Source organism: Mobula birostris, chromosome 16 (assembly GCF_030028105.1).
Source record: "Mobula birostris isolate sMobBir1 chromosome 16, sMobBir1.hap1, whole genome shotgun sequence".
Classification (NCBI taxonomy): Eukaryota; Metazoa; Chordata; class Chondrichthyes; order Myliobatiformes; family Myliobatidae; genus Mobula; species Mobula birostris.
In genome coordinates this window covers 5,222,089-5,240,949 of record NC_092385.1, presented here as the reverse complement: position 1 = coordinate 5,240,949, position 18,861 = coordinate 5,222,089, and the positions used below count along the sequence as shown (strand labels likewise).

General features: G+C 44.1%; 1 protein-coding gene across 3 annotated transcripts in view; it reads left to right on the top strand.

Moving 5' to 3' along the window:
- The window catches only part of mgll (monoglyceride lipase), a 114,337-nt gene that overhangs the window by 37,881 nt on the left and 57,595 nt on the right, over nucleotides 1–18,861 (top strand). For all 3 annotated transcript variants that reach the window (XM_072280250.1, XM_072280251.1, XM_072280249.1), the window contains exon 4: nucleotides 15,626–15,762. In XM_072280250.1, coding sequence (XP_072136351.1) covers nucleotides 15,626–15,762 — 137 coding nt within the window. The remainder of the gene's footprint in view (nucleotides 1–15,625; nucleotides 15,763–18,861) is intronic.

Here is an 18,861-nt window from a genome sequence, read left to right as displayed (position 1 = left end):
CAGAAACCTGAAAGCATGTGCCACCAAGCTCAAGGGCAGCTTCAGTCGTACTGCTTCAGTTTTTTTAAGTGTCCCCTAGTATCAAGATAATGTGGATAAATGTGAGGTGGTAAGAACAGGAAGGCAGATTATTATCTAAATGGAGTCAAATTAGGAAAAGGGGAAGTACAACGAGATCTAGGTGTTCTTGTACATTAGTCACTGAAAGCAAGCATGCAAGTACAGCAGGCAGTGAAGAAAGCTAATGACATGCTGGCCTTCATAACAAGGGGAATTGAGTATAGCAGCAAAGAGGTCCTTCTGCAGCTGTACAGGGCCCTGGTGAGACCACACCTGGAATATTGTGTACAGTTTTGGTCTCCAAATTTGAGGAAGGACATTCTTGCTATTGAGGGAGTGCAGCATAGGTTCACAAGGTTAATTTCTGGGACTGTCATATGTTGAAAAATTGGAGCGACTGGGCTTGTATACACTGGAATTCAGAAGCATGAGAGGGGATCTGATTGAAACATATAAGATTATTAAGGGATTGGACACGCTGGAGGCAGGAAGCATGTTCCCACTGATGGGTGAGTCCAGAAACCAGAGGCCACAGTTTAAGAATAAGGGGTAGGCCATTTAGAACGGAGCTGAGGAAAAACTTTTTCACCCAGAGAGTGGTGGATATGTGGAATACTCTGCCCCAGAAGGCTGTGGAGGCCAAGTCTCTGGATCTTTCAAAAAAGAGATGGATAGAGCTCTTAAAGATAGCGGAATCAAAGGTTATGGGGATAAGGCAGGAACTGGATACGGATTGTGGATGATCAGCCCTGATCACAGTGAATGGCAGTGCTGGCTCAAAGGGCCGAATGGCCTACTCCTGCACCTATGTCTATTATCATAAAATGAACTCTTGACCTCGTTGTGATCTTGCACCTCTCTGTTTACCTGGATTGTAATTTCTCTGCAACAGTAACACATTAATTTGCGTTCTGTTATTGTTTTACCTTGTTCTACCTCAATACTCTGTGTAATGATCTGATCTGTATGAACAGTATGCAAGACAAGCTTTTCACTGTACATCAGTAATGAGACAATAATATTCCAATTCCAAGCACCTCCCCCCGGTCCCTGCACTCAAGTGCTGGTTCAGCCTGTGAAGTCTACATCCCTCAGAAGAACATATTATAAAGAGCTCTACCCAACAGTTCTGAAGAAGAGTCCCTAACCTGAAACTTTGACTAGTTTCTCATTCCACAGATGCTACTTGACTGGCTGAGTTCTTCTGGCACCTTTATTCTTGTTTCAGATTCCTGCATCATAGCCTTACAGGCAAATCCTGTGTTACAGTTTTGGAGTATTCCTAAAAAATGGTCCAAATCATGATTTTCTATAGCACCTACGTATGTGACAAGGAACACAAAATGAAAAAGTAATTGTGTTTATCTGCTACTTTCACATGCATTCTGTAAGATCAAATTTTATCCTACATCTCAAATTTCTTGCTAGTGATTTGTAAATTCTACAAGAGTGAATTTCTGTAATGCAAGCAGTTTGGGTCAAAAGAGAGAATTTGTAGAATGTCTAAGGGATGGCTTTTTAGAACATCTGGTTGTTGAACCCACTAGGGGATCGGCTGTGCTGGATTGGGTGTTGTGCAATGATCTGGAGGTGATAAGAGAGCTTAAGGTTAAGGAACCCTTTGGGAACGCTGATCACAATATGATCGAGTTTATTTTAAAATTTGAGAAGGAGAAGCTAAATTCCAATGTGTCGGTATTTCAGTGGAATAAAGGAAATGACAATGGCACAAGAGGGGAACTGGCCAAAGTTGACTGGAAAGGGGCATTAGCAGGAACAACAGCAGGGCAGCAATGACTGGAGTTTCTGCAATAAATGAGGGAAGTGCAAGACAGATATATACCAAATAAGAAGAAATTTTTGAATGGAAGAAGGACACTACTGTGGCTGAGAAGTGTAGTCGGAGCCAAAGTAAAAGCAAAAGAGAGGGCATACAAGGAAGCCAAAGCTGGTGGGAAGATAGAGGATTGGGAAACTTTTAAAAACTTGCAGCAGGAAACTAAGAAGGCCATTAGGAAGGAAAAGATGAAATATGAAAGGAAGCTGGTGACTAATGTCAAAGAAGATACTAAAAGCTTTTTTAAGTATATAAAGGGAAAAAGAGAGTCGAGGGTAGATATAGGACCAATAGAAAATGACGCTGGAGATATTGTAATGAGAGATGCAGAGATGGCAGAGGAACTGAATGCGAATTTTGTATCAGTCTTCGCAGTGGAAGACATCTGCATTAAACCAGACATTCAAGAGTGTCAGGGAAGTGAAGTATGTGCAGTGAAAATTACGATTGAGAAGGTGCTCAGGAAGCTTAATGGTCTGAGGGTGGATAAATCTCCTGGACCTGATGGAATACACCCTTGAGTTCTGAAGGAAGTAGCTGGAGAGATTGCAGAGCCATTAACGATGATCTTTCCAGAATCGATAGATTCTAGCATTGTACCGGATGACTAGAAAATTGCAAATGTTACTCCGCTATTTAAGAAGGGTGGGAGGCAGCAGAAAGGAAACTATAGACCTGTTAGCTTGATATCAGTGGTTGGGAAGTCATTGGAATCGATTGTTAGGGATGAGATTACCTGTATTCCTTGGAGTGCAGGAGAATGAGGGGGGATCTCGTAGAAACATTCCGAATGCTAAAATGCCTGAACAGATTAGATATGGCAAAGTTATTTCCCATGGAAGGGGAATCCAGGGCAAGAGGGCATAACTTTAGGAATGAGGGACGTCCATTTAGAACAGAAGTGCAGAGAAATTACTTTAGTCAGAGGGTGATAAATCTGTGGAATTTGTTGCCACAAATGGCTGTGGAGGCCAAGACACTGGGTGCATTTAAGACAGAGATAGATAGGTTTTTGATTAGCCAGGGCATCAAAGGGTCTGGGGAGAAGGGAGGGGAGTGGGGATGACTGGAAGAATTGGATCAGCCCATGTTGAATGGTAGAGCAGACTTGATGGGCCAAATGACCTACTTCTGCTCCCATGTCTTATGGTCTTATGGGTTACCTGTATTTGAACATAGAACATTATAGCTCAGTACAGGCCCTTTGGCCCACAATTTGTGACAAACTTTTAACCTACTTTAAGATGAATCTAACCCTTCCCTCCTACATAGCCCCCCATTTCTCTATCATCTATGTTTCTATGTAAGAGTTTCTTAAATGTCCCTAATGTATCTGCCTCTACCAGCACCCGTGGCAGGGTTTTCCACTCTCTGTGTTTAAAAAAAATACTCACCTCTGACAATCCTTCCTCTACTTTGCTCCAATCACCTTAAAATTATGCCCCTCATATTAGTTATTCCTGCCCTGGGAAAAAGTCTGGCTGTCCACTCAATCTCTGTCTCTTATCATCTTGTCTAGTTCTATCTAGTCACCGCCTGTCCTTCTTCACTCCAAAGAGAAAAGCCCAGGCTCTCTCATCCTAACTCCTTAAGACATGCTCTCTAGTCCAGGCAGTATCCTGGTAAATTTCCTCTGCACCCTCTCTAAAGCTTCCATATTCTTCCTATAATGAGCTGACCAGAACTGAACACAATATTCGGAGTGTGGTCTAACCAGGGTTTTATAGAGCTGCAACATTACCTCGTAGCCCTTGAACTCAACCCCCTGACTGATGAAGACCAACTTACTTTCTCTAGTAATTTGTGAATTCTATAAGGTTAAATTTTTGTGCTGTGAACAGATGGATCATCGGAAAAAGGGTCTAGTGCTTTCCCGGCATATATAATGAATAAACTTTTCTTGGGCTGGGTACAGGAATTAATTTTTTTTATCGTGTCGCACCAGCCAGTCAGCCATTCTTGTCTGGCGTGTGGTGTCAGGATTGGTCTCCTTTCGGATTAACCAGGTCACGATATGAACATTCCTGATTGGACCCTTTTTTTTTTTACGAGGCCCAGTGGCTAGCTTGACGCTCAACCCGGCACGGATGGAAAACGTGCTCAGGGGGTGGCCTTGGATTCGAACTCGGGAGTCTTCGCTCTGGAGTCCAGCGCTGATGCCATTGCACCACCAGCCGGCCAAGGAATCAATCATAACCAATGTTTCAATGAAAAACTCTGCCATCATTTTCAGGGATGATGCCTGGGCAAATCTAGTCTGGTGGCATTTATACACCTGTATTCTGCACGTCCTGATTGGTTAGTCCTCATCCAATCAGGATTCCTCTCCTACCTTGTTTACAATCAAATTCCAGTTCTTACTTGGAGCAAGATCTTCGTCTTTGTTAAAATTCTTTTCCTCTAGGTGGATCACCTCTTCTACCCCTTTCCTTTCCGTCCTGATGAAGGGTCTCGGCCCGAAATGTCAATTGTTTTTCCCCCTCCATAGATGCTGCCTGACCTGCTGAGTTCCTCCAGCATTTTGTGTGTGTTGCTTTGGATTTGCTTTCTGAGATAACTTGTATTATGACAATACCTGAAACAAAATGTGGTTAATGGTTAAATAAATGTAATTTCTTACTGTAGCTATGATAAACACAGAATATGCCTTTCTCTCAACTTCCTGTTCCTGGTATCCTAAAAGTTACGGGATGAGTCTTATTTTTAGGGTGTTGGTTGAGGGGAAAAAAGTTGGCCGAGCTATCAAGAGATTTTTTATGAATGGTGCCAAGAGATTTTAAATATACATTTAATGACTGCAGCCTTTGAATACATAGCTGACCTACTAATACCAGTTGAACAGGCTAGAGTTTGCCATCTTTTCTGTAGAACAATACCTTCAAGAATATGGCATACCCCAGTACTTAATGTGACATACCCAGTAATTAAGCTATACCGCATGCATTGTAAATATCTGTTTAGCATGGACTGGAGTTGCAATGCAATCTTGTTGTCTTGAGCAATGACAATAAAGTTCTATTCGATTCTATTCTATTACACACCAAAAACACCCTTTAATGATTAGTTCACTTGAATCTCATCCCTAATTTGTTTGAATTCTGGATTTGATAACCTCCTGACTTTGAATGGAGCTATCCACTTAGTTAACACTCTTCTTAGGCATCCGTTAGTCTTGCGAGACCATGGATCTGTGCCTGGAAAGTCTTCACTCTCCAGGGCGCAGGCGTGGGCAAGGTTGTATGGAAGACCAGCAGTTGCCCATGCTGCAAGTCTCCCCTCTCCACGACACCAATATTGTCCAAGGGAAGGGCATTAGGACTCATACAGCTTGGCACCAGTGTCAATGCAGTGAGTAAGTGCCTTGCTCAAAGACACAACACGCTGCCTCGGCTCACAACTCACGACCTTCAGATCGCTAGTCGAACGTCTTAACCACTTGGCCACGTGCCCACAGTTAACACTCTAACATTCTAACACCCTAGCAGAACAATTCTCACACAGGATCATGCCAGATCCTGGTCTGTGGAGTAAGGAAATGGAGTTCATAACTTTTTTTTACAGGAGTATTCACAGGGGTATCAGTAAAGATATAAGACCATCAAATATAGGAGCGGAATTAGCCAACTTGGCCCATTGAGTCTATTTCAGCATTCAATCATGTGTTTTTTTTTTTAACCTCAGCCTCATTCTCATGTTTTATTGCCATGACCCTAACCCATTTACCAATCAGGGGCATATCAATCTGTCTTAAGCAGACTGGATACCATCCGTGTCTACAGATTCAATAAACTCTGGCTGAAGAAATTCCTCCTCATCTCTATCCTGGGGGGGTGTCCCTTTACTCTGAGGATGCAAACTTGATTTAAAGAAACTTTGGGGGAGATGGCTCAATGCTGGGTGGAATAGGTTTGAAAGAATGTCTCAAAGGAAGCAAGAGTAACAGAGAGGTTTACAGAAGGCATTTTACCAGGGAGAGGAAGTAAAAATTAAAATTGAGAACATTCAGGAGGTTAGAATCGGAGCAGGGCGGATATTTGAAAGGTTAAGAGGCTAGGGGAAATACAATCATGATATAGGGATGACACAGTCACGTAGTGGTTACAGTGCCAACAATTCAGGGTTCAATTCTGGCTGCTGTCTGTAACGAGTTTGTACCTTCTCCCCATGACCACAAAGCTCAAAGTCAAGAGTACATATATGTTACCGTATATAACCCTGAGATTGATTTTCTTGTGGGCATACTCAATAATAACCGTAATAGAACCAATGGAAGACTGCACCAGCTTAGGCGTTCAACTAGTGTGCAAACATGGGTGCTCCAGATTCCTCCCAATTCCCAAAGATGTAGACATTCGTAGTTAATTGGTCTTATGGGTGTAATTAAGCAGCGCAGGCTTGCTGGGCTGGAAGGGCCTGTCACTCTACTGTGATTCTAAATGAAATAAAATAAATCCACGTGGTGCAGCAGAACATCCATCAACCTATTGTACCCAGCAACACCTCTGAAGTTGTACCCACCCCCATCTTTTGCTGCAGCCTTGCATATTTTTACTTGATAAAAATATACCTAATTCCCTTCCTGACATTGTCTTTACTTCTCTCTGGTTCTCTTGTGTTGACATTGAGATGCAAATATCTCTGGCTCCTTTGGCATGGCCAGAGGTTGCTTTAGCCTAATGAACCACCTGGTACAATTTTGGTTGAAGCCATATTTTAAATTTCAAAGTAAATTTATTATCAAAGTGTATATATGTCACCTTATACTATCCTGAGGTTCATTTTCTTGCAGGAATTCACAGGAGAATAAGGAAATACAATGGAATCAGTGAAAAGTCACACACAAAGACTGATAAACAAACTGTGCAAATACGAAAAAACAATAAACAAATAAGTAAATAAATAACACTGAGAACTTGAGTCCTTGAAAGCGAGTCCATAGTTTATGGAATCAGTTCAGAGTTGAGGTTATCCCCTCTAGTTCAGGAGCCTGATGGTTGAGGGGTAATAACTGTTCCTGAACCTGGTGGTGTGGGACCTGATGGTTGAGGGGTAATAACTGTTCCTGAACCTGGTGGTGTGGGACCTGATGGTTGAGGGGTAATAACTGTTCCTGAAGCTGGTGGTGTGGGACTCCTGTACCACCTCCTTGATGGCAGCAGTGAGCAGAAAGTCTGGCCTGGATGGTGGGGTCCTCAATGATGGATTCTGTTCTGAGTTAAATCTGTCCTTTAGCCACTCATTTTAGGTTGAAACAAGCGTTTTTGCTTTTCTTGTGTCTATTTTGGCAATTTCCATTATCTTCTGTTTCATGGGCATCCCCTTTTACCTCCCAGCGGCACACGGGAGGCTGTCTGGACAAGAGGGAATGTCCTGTGAGGATAGGTTGAGCAAGCTAAGGCTTTCCTCTAGGACAAAGGAGGGTTGACAAAGGTGTAGAAGATGATAAGAGACATAGATCGAGTGGATGAACAGAGACCTTTTTTCCCAGCATGGAAATAGCTAATACAAGGGAGGAAGGTATAGGGGGATGTCAAAGGGGAGTTCTTTTTACACAGAGAGTGGTGAGTGCTGGAATGCTGGTAGAGGCAAGTACATTAGGGGTGCTTAAGAAACTCTTTGATCAACACATGGAATATAGAAAAACTGAGGGCTATGTAGGAGTGAATGGTTAGATTGATCTTAGAGTAGCTTAAAGGTTCCTTCCACCCAACCACCCACCCACCCACACAGACAGACAGTCCTCCAACTGCAGGAGAAGCCTCCGTGGCTCCAGCCTTCATTGGACTCACAAACAAAGGGACTCTTAGCTTCCCTAGTGAACTCCAGGACTTGTACACCCAGGGCTTCGGCCATCGGCCTTTGACTTCTGATCGACCTTCGGGCTTTGATCTTTGGTATTGACACCAGGACTAGCCGATGACGGGATGGCGAACTCTGAACTTGCCGATTTGTGTACTGCCCCTCATGTCTGCAGCTCACATGGACGCCTGATCCTGTGGCTTTATCAGGCATTGGTCAGAGCACACTTGGAGTATTGTGAACAGTTCTTGGCCCCTTATTTGAGAAATTACGTACTGGCATTGGAGAGGGTCCAGAGGAGGTTCCTGGGAATGAGTCCAGGACTGAAAGGGTTAATATATGAGTCATGCTTGATGACTCTGGGCCTGTACTTTAGAAGAATGGGGGCTGGGGAGAATCTCATTGAAACCTACTGGATATTGAAAAGCTCAGGTAGAGTGGATGTGGGGATGATGTTTCCTGTAGTCACAGAGTGTTGGACAGCCTCAGAGAAGAAGGATGTCCCTTTAGAACAGAGATGAGAAGGAATTTCTTTAGCCATAGGGTGGTGTATCTATGGAATTCATTGCCACAGATGACTGTGGAGGTCAAGTCATTGGGTGTATTTAAAGCCATTGTCATTGAGAGGTCTGTCTTTTTGTTGGGTTTGTGGAACAATCTATGTTCCGTGCCTATCCTGGTATCTGTCCCCCACCTTTCCTTCGCTACATCGACGACTGCATTGGCGCTGCTGCCTGCACACATGCTGAGCTCGTTGACTTTATTAACTTTGCCTCCAACTTTCACCCTGCCCTCAAGTTTACCTAGTCCATTTCCGACACCTCCCTCCCCTTTCTAGATCTTTCTGTCTCTGTCTCTGGAGACAGCTTATCCACTGATGTCTACTATAAGCCTACTGACTCTCACAGCTATCTGGACTATTCCTCTTCTCACCCTGTCTCTTGCAAAAACGCCATCCCCTTCTCGCAATTCCTCCGTCTCCACCGCATCTGCACTCAGGATGAGGCTTTTCATTCTAGGACGAGGGAAATGTCTTCCTTTTTTAAAGAAAGGGGCTTTCCTTCCTCCACTATCAACTCTGCTCTAAAAAACACATCTCCCCCATTTCACGTACATCTGCTCTCACTCCATCCTCCCGCCACCCCACTAGGAATAGGGTTCCCCTGATCCTCACCTACCACCCCACCAGCCTGCGGGTCCAACATATTATTCTCCGTAACTTCCGCCACCTCCAACGGGATCCCACCACTAAGCACATCTTTCCCTCCCCCCCTCCCTCTGCATTCCGCAGGGATCGCTCCCTACACAACTCCCTTGTCCATTCGTCCCCCCATCCCTCCCCACTGATCTCCCTCCTGGCACTTATCCGTGTAAGCGGAACAAGTGCTACACATGCCCTTACACTTCCTCCCTTACCACCATTCAGCGCCCCAAACAGTCCTTCCAGGTGGGGCAACACTTCACCTGTGAGTCGACTGGGGTGATATACTGCGTCCGGTGCACCCGATGTGGCCTTTTATATATTGGCGAGACCCGACGCAGACTGGGAGACCGCTTTGCTGAACATCTACGCTCTGTCCGCCAGAGAAAGCAGGATCTCCCAGTGGCCACACATTTTAATTCCACATCCCATTCCCATTCTGACATGTCTATCCACAGCCTCCTCTACTGTAAAGATGAAGCCACACTTAGGTTGGAGGAACAACACCTTGTATTCCATCTGGGTAGCCTCCAACCTGATGGCATGAACATCGACTTCTCTAACTTCCGCTAATGCCCCACCTCCCCCTCGTACCCCATCTGTTACTTATTTTTATGCACACGTTCTTTCTCTCACTCTCCTTTTTCTCCCTCTGTCCCTCTGAATATACTTCTTGCCCATCCTCTGGGTCCCCCCCCCTTGTCTTTCTTCCCGGACCTCCTGTCCCATGATCCTCTCGTATCCCCTTTTGCCTATCACCTGTCCAGCTCTTGGCTCCATCCCTCCCCCTCCTGTCTTCTCCTATCATTTTGAATCTCCCCCTCCCCCTCCAACTTTCAAATCCCTTACTCACTCTTCCTTCAGTTAGTCCTGACGAAGGGTCTCGGCCTGAAACGTCGACTGCACCTCTTCCTACAGATGCTGCCTGGCCTGCTGCGTTCACCAGCAACTTTGATGTGTGTTGTGTCATTGAGAGGTTCCTGATTAGTAAAATCATCAAAGGTTATGAGGAGGCCAGAGAATGGGGATGACAGAGATAATAAATCAGCCATGAGGAATGGTGGAGTAGTCTCAGTGGGCTGAATGGTCTCATTTTACTCATTGTCTTAAATTGGATGCATTCTCTGATGAGGTTATTGAACTAAAAATAAAATGTTCAAAGAAATAATTGGTGATGCTCCGGGGAAAAGAGCAGATGAAGAGGATTAATTGGATAACTCTGTAAAGCAAACACCGCCCAAAAGTCTTCATTAGTGATGCAATTCTATCAGCTGGAATTTCAGATGAGCTCAAATTTATGGAGTGTGGAAGGGTGGGAGGCTGCTCAGGGAGACCTTTGGATTCAGAGAACGTGGAGATGCAGGCACATGGATGCAATGCCTGCATTATAATGAGGCTTTACTCTAAAAGAGATTGACGAGGGTGGTGAATTCACGCACCAGACACGTGTTGTTAATATTAGGGTTTGGATGTTTTATGGGGAAGTGTTTAGGTGACAAGCATGTAAAGTGAATGCAATTCTGAACAATCTTCTCTCACCACCTGTTGTAGATTCCCATCCCTCTCCAGAGACTTACTATTATTAATAATTAGTATTATCAAGGATCCCACTCGTCTATCCAGCATCCTCTTTGACTTTCTACCATCAGGCTGGAGACTCCAATGCACAAAGGCAAGAATGGTCAGGATGAGAAACAGTTTCTTCCCTTAGGCCATTAGGGTACTGAACTCCCTGCCACATCACATTCAAAGTGTCACAGGTTAATCTGTTCTGTATTTTACAATACTTAGATATGCATTTTACTTTGTTTATTTATGCATATTTCATCTGTAGATCTTATCCTGACTTTCATAAATTATCTGCTACATGTGTTATGTATACTACTGTGCTGTAAACCCCGGTTCAGCAAAATGTTGGCTTATTTCTATATACATTATATATGTGTATATAGTTAAAAGACATTAAACTTGATGACTTGAGTACACCATTTCAGGGGTCCCCAACCTTTTTTATACTATGGAGCCTAGCCACTAACTGAGGGGTTCATGCACCCCAGGTTGAGAACTCCTGATGGGTGAACCGTCTAGTGCAGGACTCTGGCAAAACTGCTTGGTCAGTTTAAAGTTCAAAGTAAATGTATTATGTTACCATATACATCCCTGAGATTCATTTTCTTGTGGGTATTCTCAATAAGAGAAATAGAATAGAATCACGCTACATGCAAAGACTGATGAGCAACCAATGTGCAAAAGAAGACAAATATTAAATAAATAAACAACTAAATAAATAGATAAGTGAATAAATAATGCTGAGAACCTGAGTTGTAGAGTTATTGAAAGTGAGTCTGTAGGTTGTATAATCAGTTCTGAGTTGAGGTGAGTAAAGTTATCTCCACTGGTTCAGGAGCCTGATGATTATAGGGTAATAACTGTTCCTGAATCTGGTGGTATGGGACCTAAGGCTCCTTCCTGAGTCAGAGATGCTCTCTTTTAAGTAAGATCTTGAGGGACATCAAAAGGGTGAATGCATGCAATCTTTTCCCCAGTGTTGGAGAATCAAGAACTAGAGGGTATATGTTGAAGGTGAGAGGGTCAAGGTTTAATTGCAGCAACAAGAGACTGCAGGTGCTGGAATCTGGAGGAACATGTTGGTGGAGGAACTCAGTGGGTCAGGCAGCATCAATGGAGGGGAGCGGATAATCATTTCCTTGGTCTTGCTGATGTTGAGTGCAAAGTTGTTATTGCAATGCCACTCAACCAGCTGATGTGTCTCACACCTGTCTTGTGTAAGTTGCCTCACAGGTGGATAGGGTAGTTAAGAAAGCTTATGGGGTGTTAGTTTTCATAAGTCGAGGGATAGAGTCTAAGAGTCGCGATGTAATGCTGCAGCTCTATAAAAGTCTGGTTAGGCCACACTTGGAGTACTGTGTCCAGTTCTGGTCACCTCACTATAGGAAGGATGTGGAAGCATTGGAAAGGATACAGAGGAGATTTACCAGGATGCTGCCTGGTTTAGAAAGTATGTATTATGATCAGAGATTAAGGGAGCTAGGGCTTTACTCTTTGGAGAGAAGGAGGATGAGAGGAGACATGATAGAGGTGTACAAGATAATAAGAGGAATAGATAGAGTGGATAGCCAGCGCCTCTTCCCCAGGGCACCACTGCTCAATACAAGAGGACATGGCTTTAAGGTAAGGGGTAGGAAGTTCAAAGGGGATATTAGAGGAAGGTTTTTTACTCAGAGAGTGGTTGGTGTGTGGAATGCACTGCCTGAGTCAGTGGTGGAGGCAGATACACTAGTGAAGTTTAAGAGACTACTAGACAGGTATATGGAGGAATTTAAGGTGGGGGGTTATATGGGAGGCAGGGTTTGAGGGTCGGCACAACATTGTGAGCCGAAGGGCCTGTACTGTGCTGTACTATTCTATGTTCTATGTTCAAAGAAAGCATGGCAGCGCCTGTACTTTCTTAGGATTCTGCGGAGATTAGTCATGACATCTAGAACTTTGGCAAACTTCTATGGATGTGTAGTGGAGAGTGTATTGACTGGCTGCATCATGGCCTGGTGTGGAAGCACCAATGCCCTTGAATGGAAAATCCCACAAAAGGTAGTGGATTTGGCCTTGTGCATCATGGGTAAGGCCCTTCCAACCAATGAGCTCATCTATGTAAAACACCGTTGTAGGACAGCAGCATCTGTCATCAGAGATCTCCACCACGCAGGTCATCCCCTCTCCTCGCTGCTGCCATCAGGTAGAAGGTACAAGAGCCTCAAGACTCGCATCACTAGGTTCAAGAGCAGTTACTACCCCTCAACCATCAGGCTTTTGATTGAAAAGGGATAACTACATTCATTTGCCCCATCATTGAAATGTTCCCACAACCAATTATCTTACTTTGAGGGCTCTTTATCTCATTATTTCATATTTATTCTTATTTATTTATATTTTCATTTGCACAGTTTGTTGTCTTCTGCACGCTGGTTGATCTTTCATTGATTCTGTTATAGTTACTATTCTATAGATTTGCTGAGTATGCCCGCAGGGAAAAGAATCACAGTTGTATGAGATATGTACTTTGATAATAAAATTTACTTTGTACTTTGTAGACCACCTCATCACCATCTGAGATTCTGCTGACAACAGTCCTGTTAATGGGGAGTTTATAGATGGCATTTCCACAGACATGGGTGTTGCGAGTGCAGAGCAGTGGGTAAAATACCCATGCTGGAGGTGAGCCTGTATATTGATTGTCCATGAGGAGGAGACATTACTATCAAACTGTACTGACTGTGGTCTCCCACTGAGGATCCTGGTGATGGAGGTACAGAGGCTGAGGTTTAGTAGGTGGTGATGAACACTGAGGGGCTGATGGTGTTGAATGTCAATCTGCAATTGCTAAGCAGCAGTCTGGGGTATGCCTTGCAATTATCTAGATACTCCAAACCAGAGTGGAGAGCCAGTGAGATTGTGTCTGCTGTTAAAGCATTAGGCAAGTTGCAGTACTTGCTCAGGCAGGATTTAATTCTGGTCATGACCAACCTGTACTGAGATACAGCAAGAAACTTTGTTTTGCATCCATCTATAAACACCATTTCATTATACCAGGGCTTTGCGGTAGTACAAGGAAAACAAAACCACACACAGAGTGTTACAGTTACAGGGAAAGTTCAGTACAGTTGGATAACAAAGTACAAAGTTACAACGAGGTAGATTGTGAAGTCAAGAGTCCATACAATTGTATTAGGGGACCACTCAATAGTGGGATAGAAGCTGTTATAAAGCCTGGTGGTACATGCTTTCAGCTTTCGTATCTTCTGCCCGATGAGTGGGAGTGAGAAGCAAGAATGTTCCGTGTGGGTATTTGGTTATGCTGGCTGCTTTCTTAAGGTAGTGAGAAGTGTAGACAGAGTCCATAGAAGGAAGGCTGGTTTCCATGATATACTGAGCTGTGTCCACAATTGTCTGCAGCTTTTTGCAGTCATGTGCAGAGCAGTTGCCATACCAAGCTCTGATGTACTGAATCCGGACAGCATGCTCTCGATAAAAATCGGTGAGGGTCAATAGAGAGATACCAGGTTTCCATATCCTCCTCAGGAAGTAGAGGCATTGGTTAGCTTTCTTGACTGTGGCATTTATGTGGCTGGAGCAGGAGAGGCTAGTGGTGACGTTCACTCCTAGGAGCATAAAGCTTTCAGCACTCTCAACCTCGGTACAGTTGATGTAAGTCAGAGATTGTGCAGCACCCCCCCACCCGCCCTTTTCTCAAGTCAACAACAAGCTCTCTTGTTCTGCAGTGTCAGAGATGATTTAACGTGGCAATTAAAGTCAGAATCCTTGACATTATATACGGTGCCACAGCCCACAAAAGTGACGCTATCACAGCTCGGGACGTCAGAGTTTGGAGTTCAGTTCGGATGCCATCTGTAAAGGGTTTGTGCATCCTCCCTGTGTTCATTTGTGTTTCCACCGGGTGCTCCAGTTTCCTCCCAGAGTCCAAACATGTACCAGTTAGCAGGTTAATGGCTGAAAATTGTCCTGTGATTAGGCTAGGGTTAAATAGGTAGGTTGCTGGGTAGTGCAGTTCGTTGGGCCGGGAGGGCATATTCCACGCTGTAACTCTTAATAAACAAAGTACACATAATGTCATAATCAGAAAATCTGGGGAAGGCGATAAGGAGAGTTTGATCCCATGATAGCAACAACACAACTATAGTGTTTTAGAGGCTAAATCCATTGGGAATGAATTAAAGACATGAGAAAATAGATTACCTTAATAGGAGTTAAAGGCAGACTGGCTAATTGTGGAAACTGGAACATTGAGGCGAATATGTAAAATATGTTAAGAGCTTGAACTAATGATAATGAAAAGTATGAATCATCTCTAACGAAGATAAACTGGCAAGAATAGAAACAATCAGCAGTACTTTTTTCCACAATTTATGTGAAGTTTGTTTTTAACTCAGTAGTTACAAATTATAACCAAATAGAGAGAGCAGCTGGATCAAATCAGGGAAGATATATCAGTCTGCTTTTAATTTATTGAGATTGAGTTTAAGAGCTGTGATGATATGTTGTAGTGTTAGAAAAACCTAGTCTGATCATACTTGGAGCATTGTGTTCAATTCAGGTCACCTCATTTTAGGAAGGATGTAGAAGCTTTGGAGAGGATGCAGAGGAGATTTACCAGGATGATGCCTGGATCAGGGAGTATGTCCCATGAGGAAAGGCTGAACAAGCTAGATCTTTTCTCTTTGGAGAGGAGGAAGATGAGAGGTGACTTGCTAGGGATAAGATGATAAGAGGCTTAGATCGAGCGGACAGCCCAAGGGATCAGCAGTTTCTGAGATACTCACACCACCCCATCTGGCACCAGCAATCATTCCACAGTCAAAGTCACTTGGATCATATTTCTTTCCCATTCTGATATTCGGTCTGAATAACAACTGAACCCCTTGACTATGTCTGCATGTTTTTATGCATTGACTTGCTGCCACGTGATTGGTTGATTAGGCGTTTACACTAATGAGCAAATGTGCAGGTATACCTAATAAAGTGGCCACTGAGTGTATGTTCTATGTTTTTTTGTGAACACCTGGATATAAGAGGCTCCAACATGCAATGTTTTGAGACAAAGATTGAGAAGGATGCCAAGCTCTGTTTCAGAAGGACCTTCTCATCCAATTGTTCAATCTAACTTACTTGCTGTTCTTTGCCTCCTTCTGTAGTTGGCCACGGGCAGAGTGAAGGCCAGCGCCTGAGCGTGCCTAACTTCAGTGTATACGTCCGTGACTGCCTACAGCACATCAACATGATGAAATACCGTTTCCCAGATCTGAAGATCTTCCTGTTGGCACACTCCATGGTAAGTGTCTTTAGAATAAAATGGGTTGAACACACACATGATCCTATTCTCACAAGTGTATCTGTGGCGAGAGAGTAGGTAAAAACTCTAAAACAAGAGAAAGTCTGCAGATGCTGGAAATCAAAGTAATGCATACAAAATGCTGGAGGAACTCAGCAGGCCGGGCAGCATCTATGGAAAAAAAGGAACCATTTGACGTTTCAGGATGAGACCCTCCATCAGGACAGGAAAAGGCAGTATTGGGAGGGGGAAGGGTGAGGTAAGGAGCTGTGAAGTCAACTGGTGAAAGAGATAAAGGGCCGGAGAAGGGGGAATCTGATAGGAGAGGACTGAAGGCCATGGAAGAAGGGAAGGAGGACGAGCACCAGCGGGAGGTGATAGGCAGGTAAGGAGATGAGGTGAGAGAGAGAAATGGGAATGGTGAAGGAAAGGGGAGGGCAATTTGAGAAATCTATGTTCATGCCATCAGATTGGAGGCTACCCACATGGAATATAAGGTGTTGCTCCTCCAACCTGAGCGTAGCCTCACTGAGGAAGCCATGGACTGACATGTCGGAATGGGAATGGGAAGTTGAATTAAAATGGGAGGCCAGTAGGAGATCCCGCTTTTTCTGGCTGGTGGAGCACAGGTGCTCGGCGAAGCGGTCTCCCAATCTACGTCGGGTCTCACTGATATACAGGAAGCCACACTGGGAGCACCGGATACAGTAGATGACTCTAACAGACTCACAGGTGAAGCGTCGCCTGTTAAGAGTGAAAGGAGCCAAAGGAGAAGTTATTGAGAGTGAGGTCCAGTTCTGCCAGATGGAGGAGAGTGGTGGTAGGGAGGAACTAGTTGTGTCTGGTGGGTAAAAATTCTTCAGGATGGCTATCTCGGGGTGGTATCAGTAAGGATGTATATCATGCTTTATAACTTCTTCATTGTCCCTCTGTGCATCTTTTCCTCATTTGTCCTCCATTCCATCTGGCCTTAAGTGACCAGGATCTATATTCCTACAGATCATTCCCAATCTTTTTTCCTCAGCATCTCCCTCTCCCATCCTATCCCCATCTCCTCCCTTCCTATCCCCATCTCCTCCCTTCCCTACACTAACCTGTTCAGAGATGGTTTGTAGATTGTGTTCCATGGTGGCGTAGTGGTTAGCACAACACTCACAGCACCAGCGACTCGAGTTCATTTCTCGACACTGCCTGTAAGGAGGTTGTATTTTCTCTCTGTGACCGCCTGGGTTTCCTCCTGTTGCTCTGGTTTCCTCCCGTAGTCTAAAGACGTACCATTGGCAGGTTAATTGGTCATTGTAAATTGTCCTATGATTAGCCTAGGGTTAAATCTGTGGGTTGCTGTGCGGTGTGGCTTGAAAGTCTGGAAGGGCCTCCTCCACACTGTATCTCAATAAAGAAAGAAAATTCCCTTCTGCCTCCTGATGCTTGCCAATCACTCCTCTCTGCAAAGCACGTTGAGTTGGAGTCACACAGCTCGGAAACAAGCCCTTCCACCCACCATGTTCATGCTAGCCATCATCCTGTCCATATTAATCCTACTTACCGGCGCCTGGTCTGCAGCCTGTTAAACCTTAAAAGACAAAAAGGATAAAAGGATTAGCTTTATTTGTCATATGTACGTCAAACCATTCAGCAAAGTGTATCGTTTGCGTCTAATCAAATTAGTGAGGATTGAGCGGTCCGCAAGTCACTGTGGAAGAAACCCACGCAGTCACAAGGAGAACGTACAAATCTCCTTACAGACAGCGGCAGGAGTCGAACCTTGATTTTATAACTGGTGTTGTAGTAGCATTATGATAAATACTACACTACCATGCCTTGGCATATTTGTTACCCTGACTCTTCACTCTTCTGTCCCTGTTGAGATACCTGAGTATGTTTCTTGAGGCTGCTGTCTGTAAGGAGTTTGTACATTCTCCCCATGTCTATATGGTTTGCCTTTGGCTACTCTGGTTTCCATAAGACCATAAGATATAGGAGCAGAAGTAGGCCATTCAGCCCATTCTGTTTGCTCCGCCATTCAATCTTGGGCTGATCCAATTCTTCCAGTCATCCTCACTCCCCTGCATTCTCTCCATACATTTTGATGCCCTGGCTAATCAAGAACCTATCTATCTCTGCCTTAAATACACCCAATGACTTGGCCTCCACAGCTGCTCGTGGCAACAAATTTCACAGATTTACCACCCTCTGACTAAAGTAATTTCCCTGCATCTCTGTTCTAAATGGACATCCTTCAATCCTGAAGTTGTGCCCTCTTGTCCCAGAATCACCTACCATAGGAAGTAACTTTGCCATATCTAATCTGTTCAGGCCTTTTAACATTCAGAATGTTTCTATGAGATCCCCCCTCATTCTCCTGAACAACAGGGAATACAGCCCAAGAGCTGCCAGACGTTCCTCATACAGTAACCCTTTCATTCCTGGAATCATTCTTGTGAATCTTCTCTGAACCCTCTCCAATGTCAGTATATCCTTTCCAAAATAAGGAGCCCAAAACTGCACACAATACTCCAAGTGTTGTCTCACAAGTGCTCTATAGAGCCTCAACATCACATCCCTGCTCTTATATTCTATACCTCAAGAAATGAATGCCAACATTTCATTCGCCTTCTTCACAACCGACTCAGTCTGGAGGTTAACCTTTAGGGTATCCTGCACAAGAATTCCCAAGCCCCTTTGCAACTCTGCATTTTGAATTCTCTCCCCATCTAAATAATAGTCTGCCCGTTTATTTCTTCCACCAAAGTGCATGACCATACACTTTCCAATGTTGTACTTCATTTGCCACTTCTTTGCCCATTCCCCTAAACTATCTAAGTCTCTCTGTAGGCTCTCTGTTTCCACTCCTCCACCAATCTTTGTATCATCTGCAAATTTAGCCACAAATCCATTAATACCGTAATCCATATCATTGACATACATCATAAAAAACAGTGGTCCCAACACTGATCCCTGTGGAACCCCAGTGGTAACCGGCAGCCAGCTAGAATAGGATCTCTTTATTCTCACTCTCTGTTTACTGCCGATCAGCCAATGCTCCACCCATGCTAGTAACTTCCCTGTAATTCCATGGGCTCTTATTTTGCTAAGCAG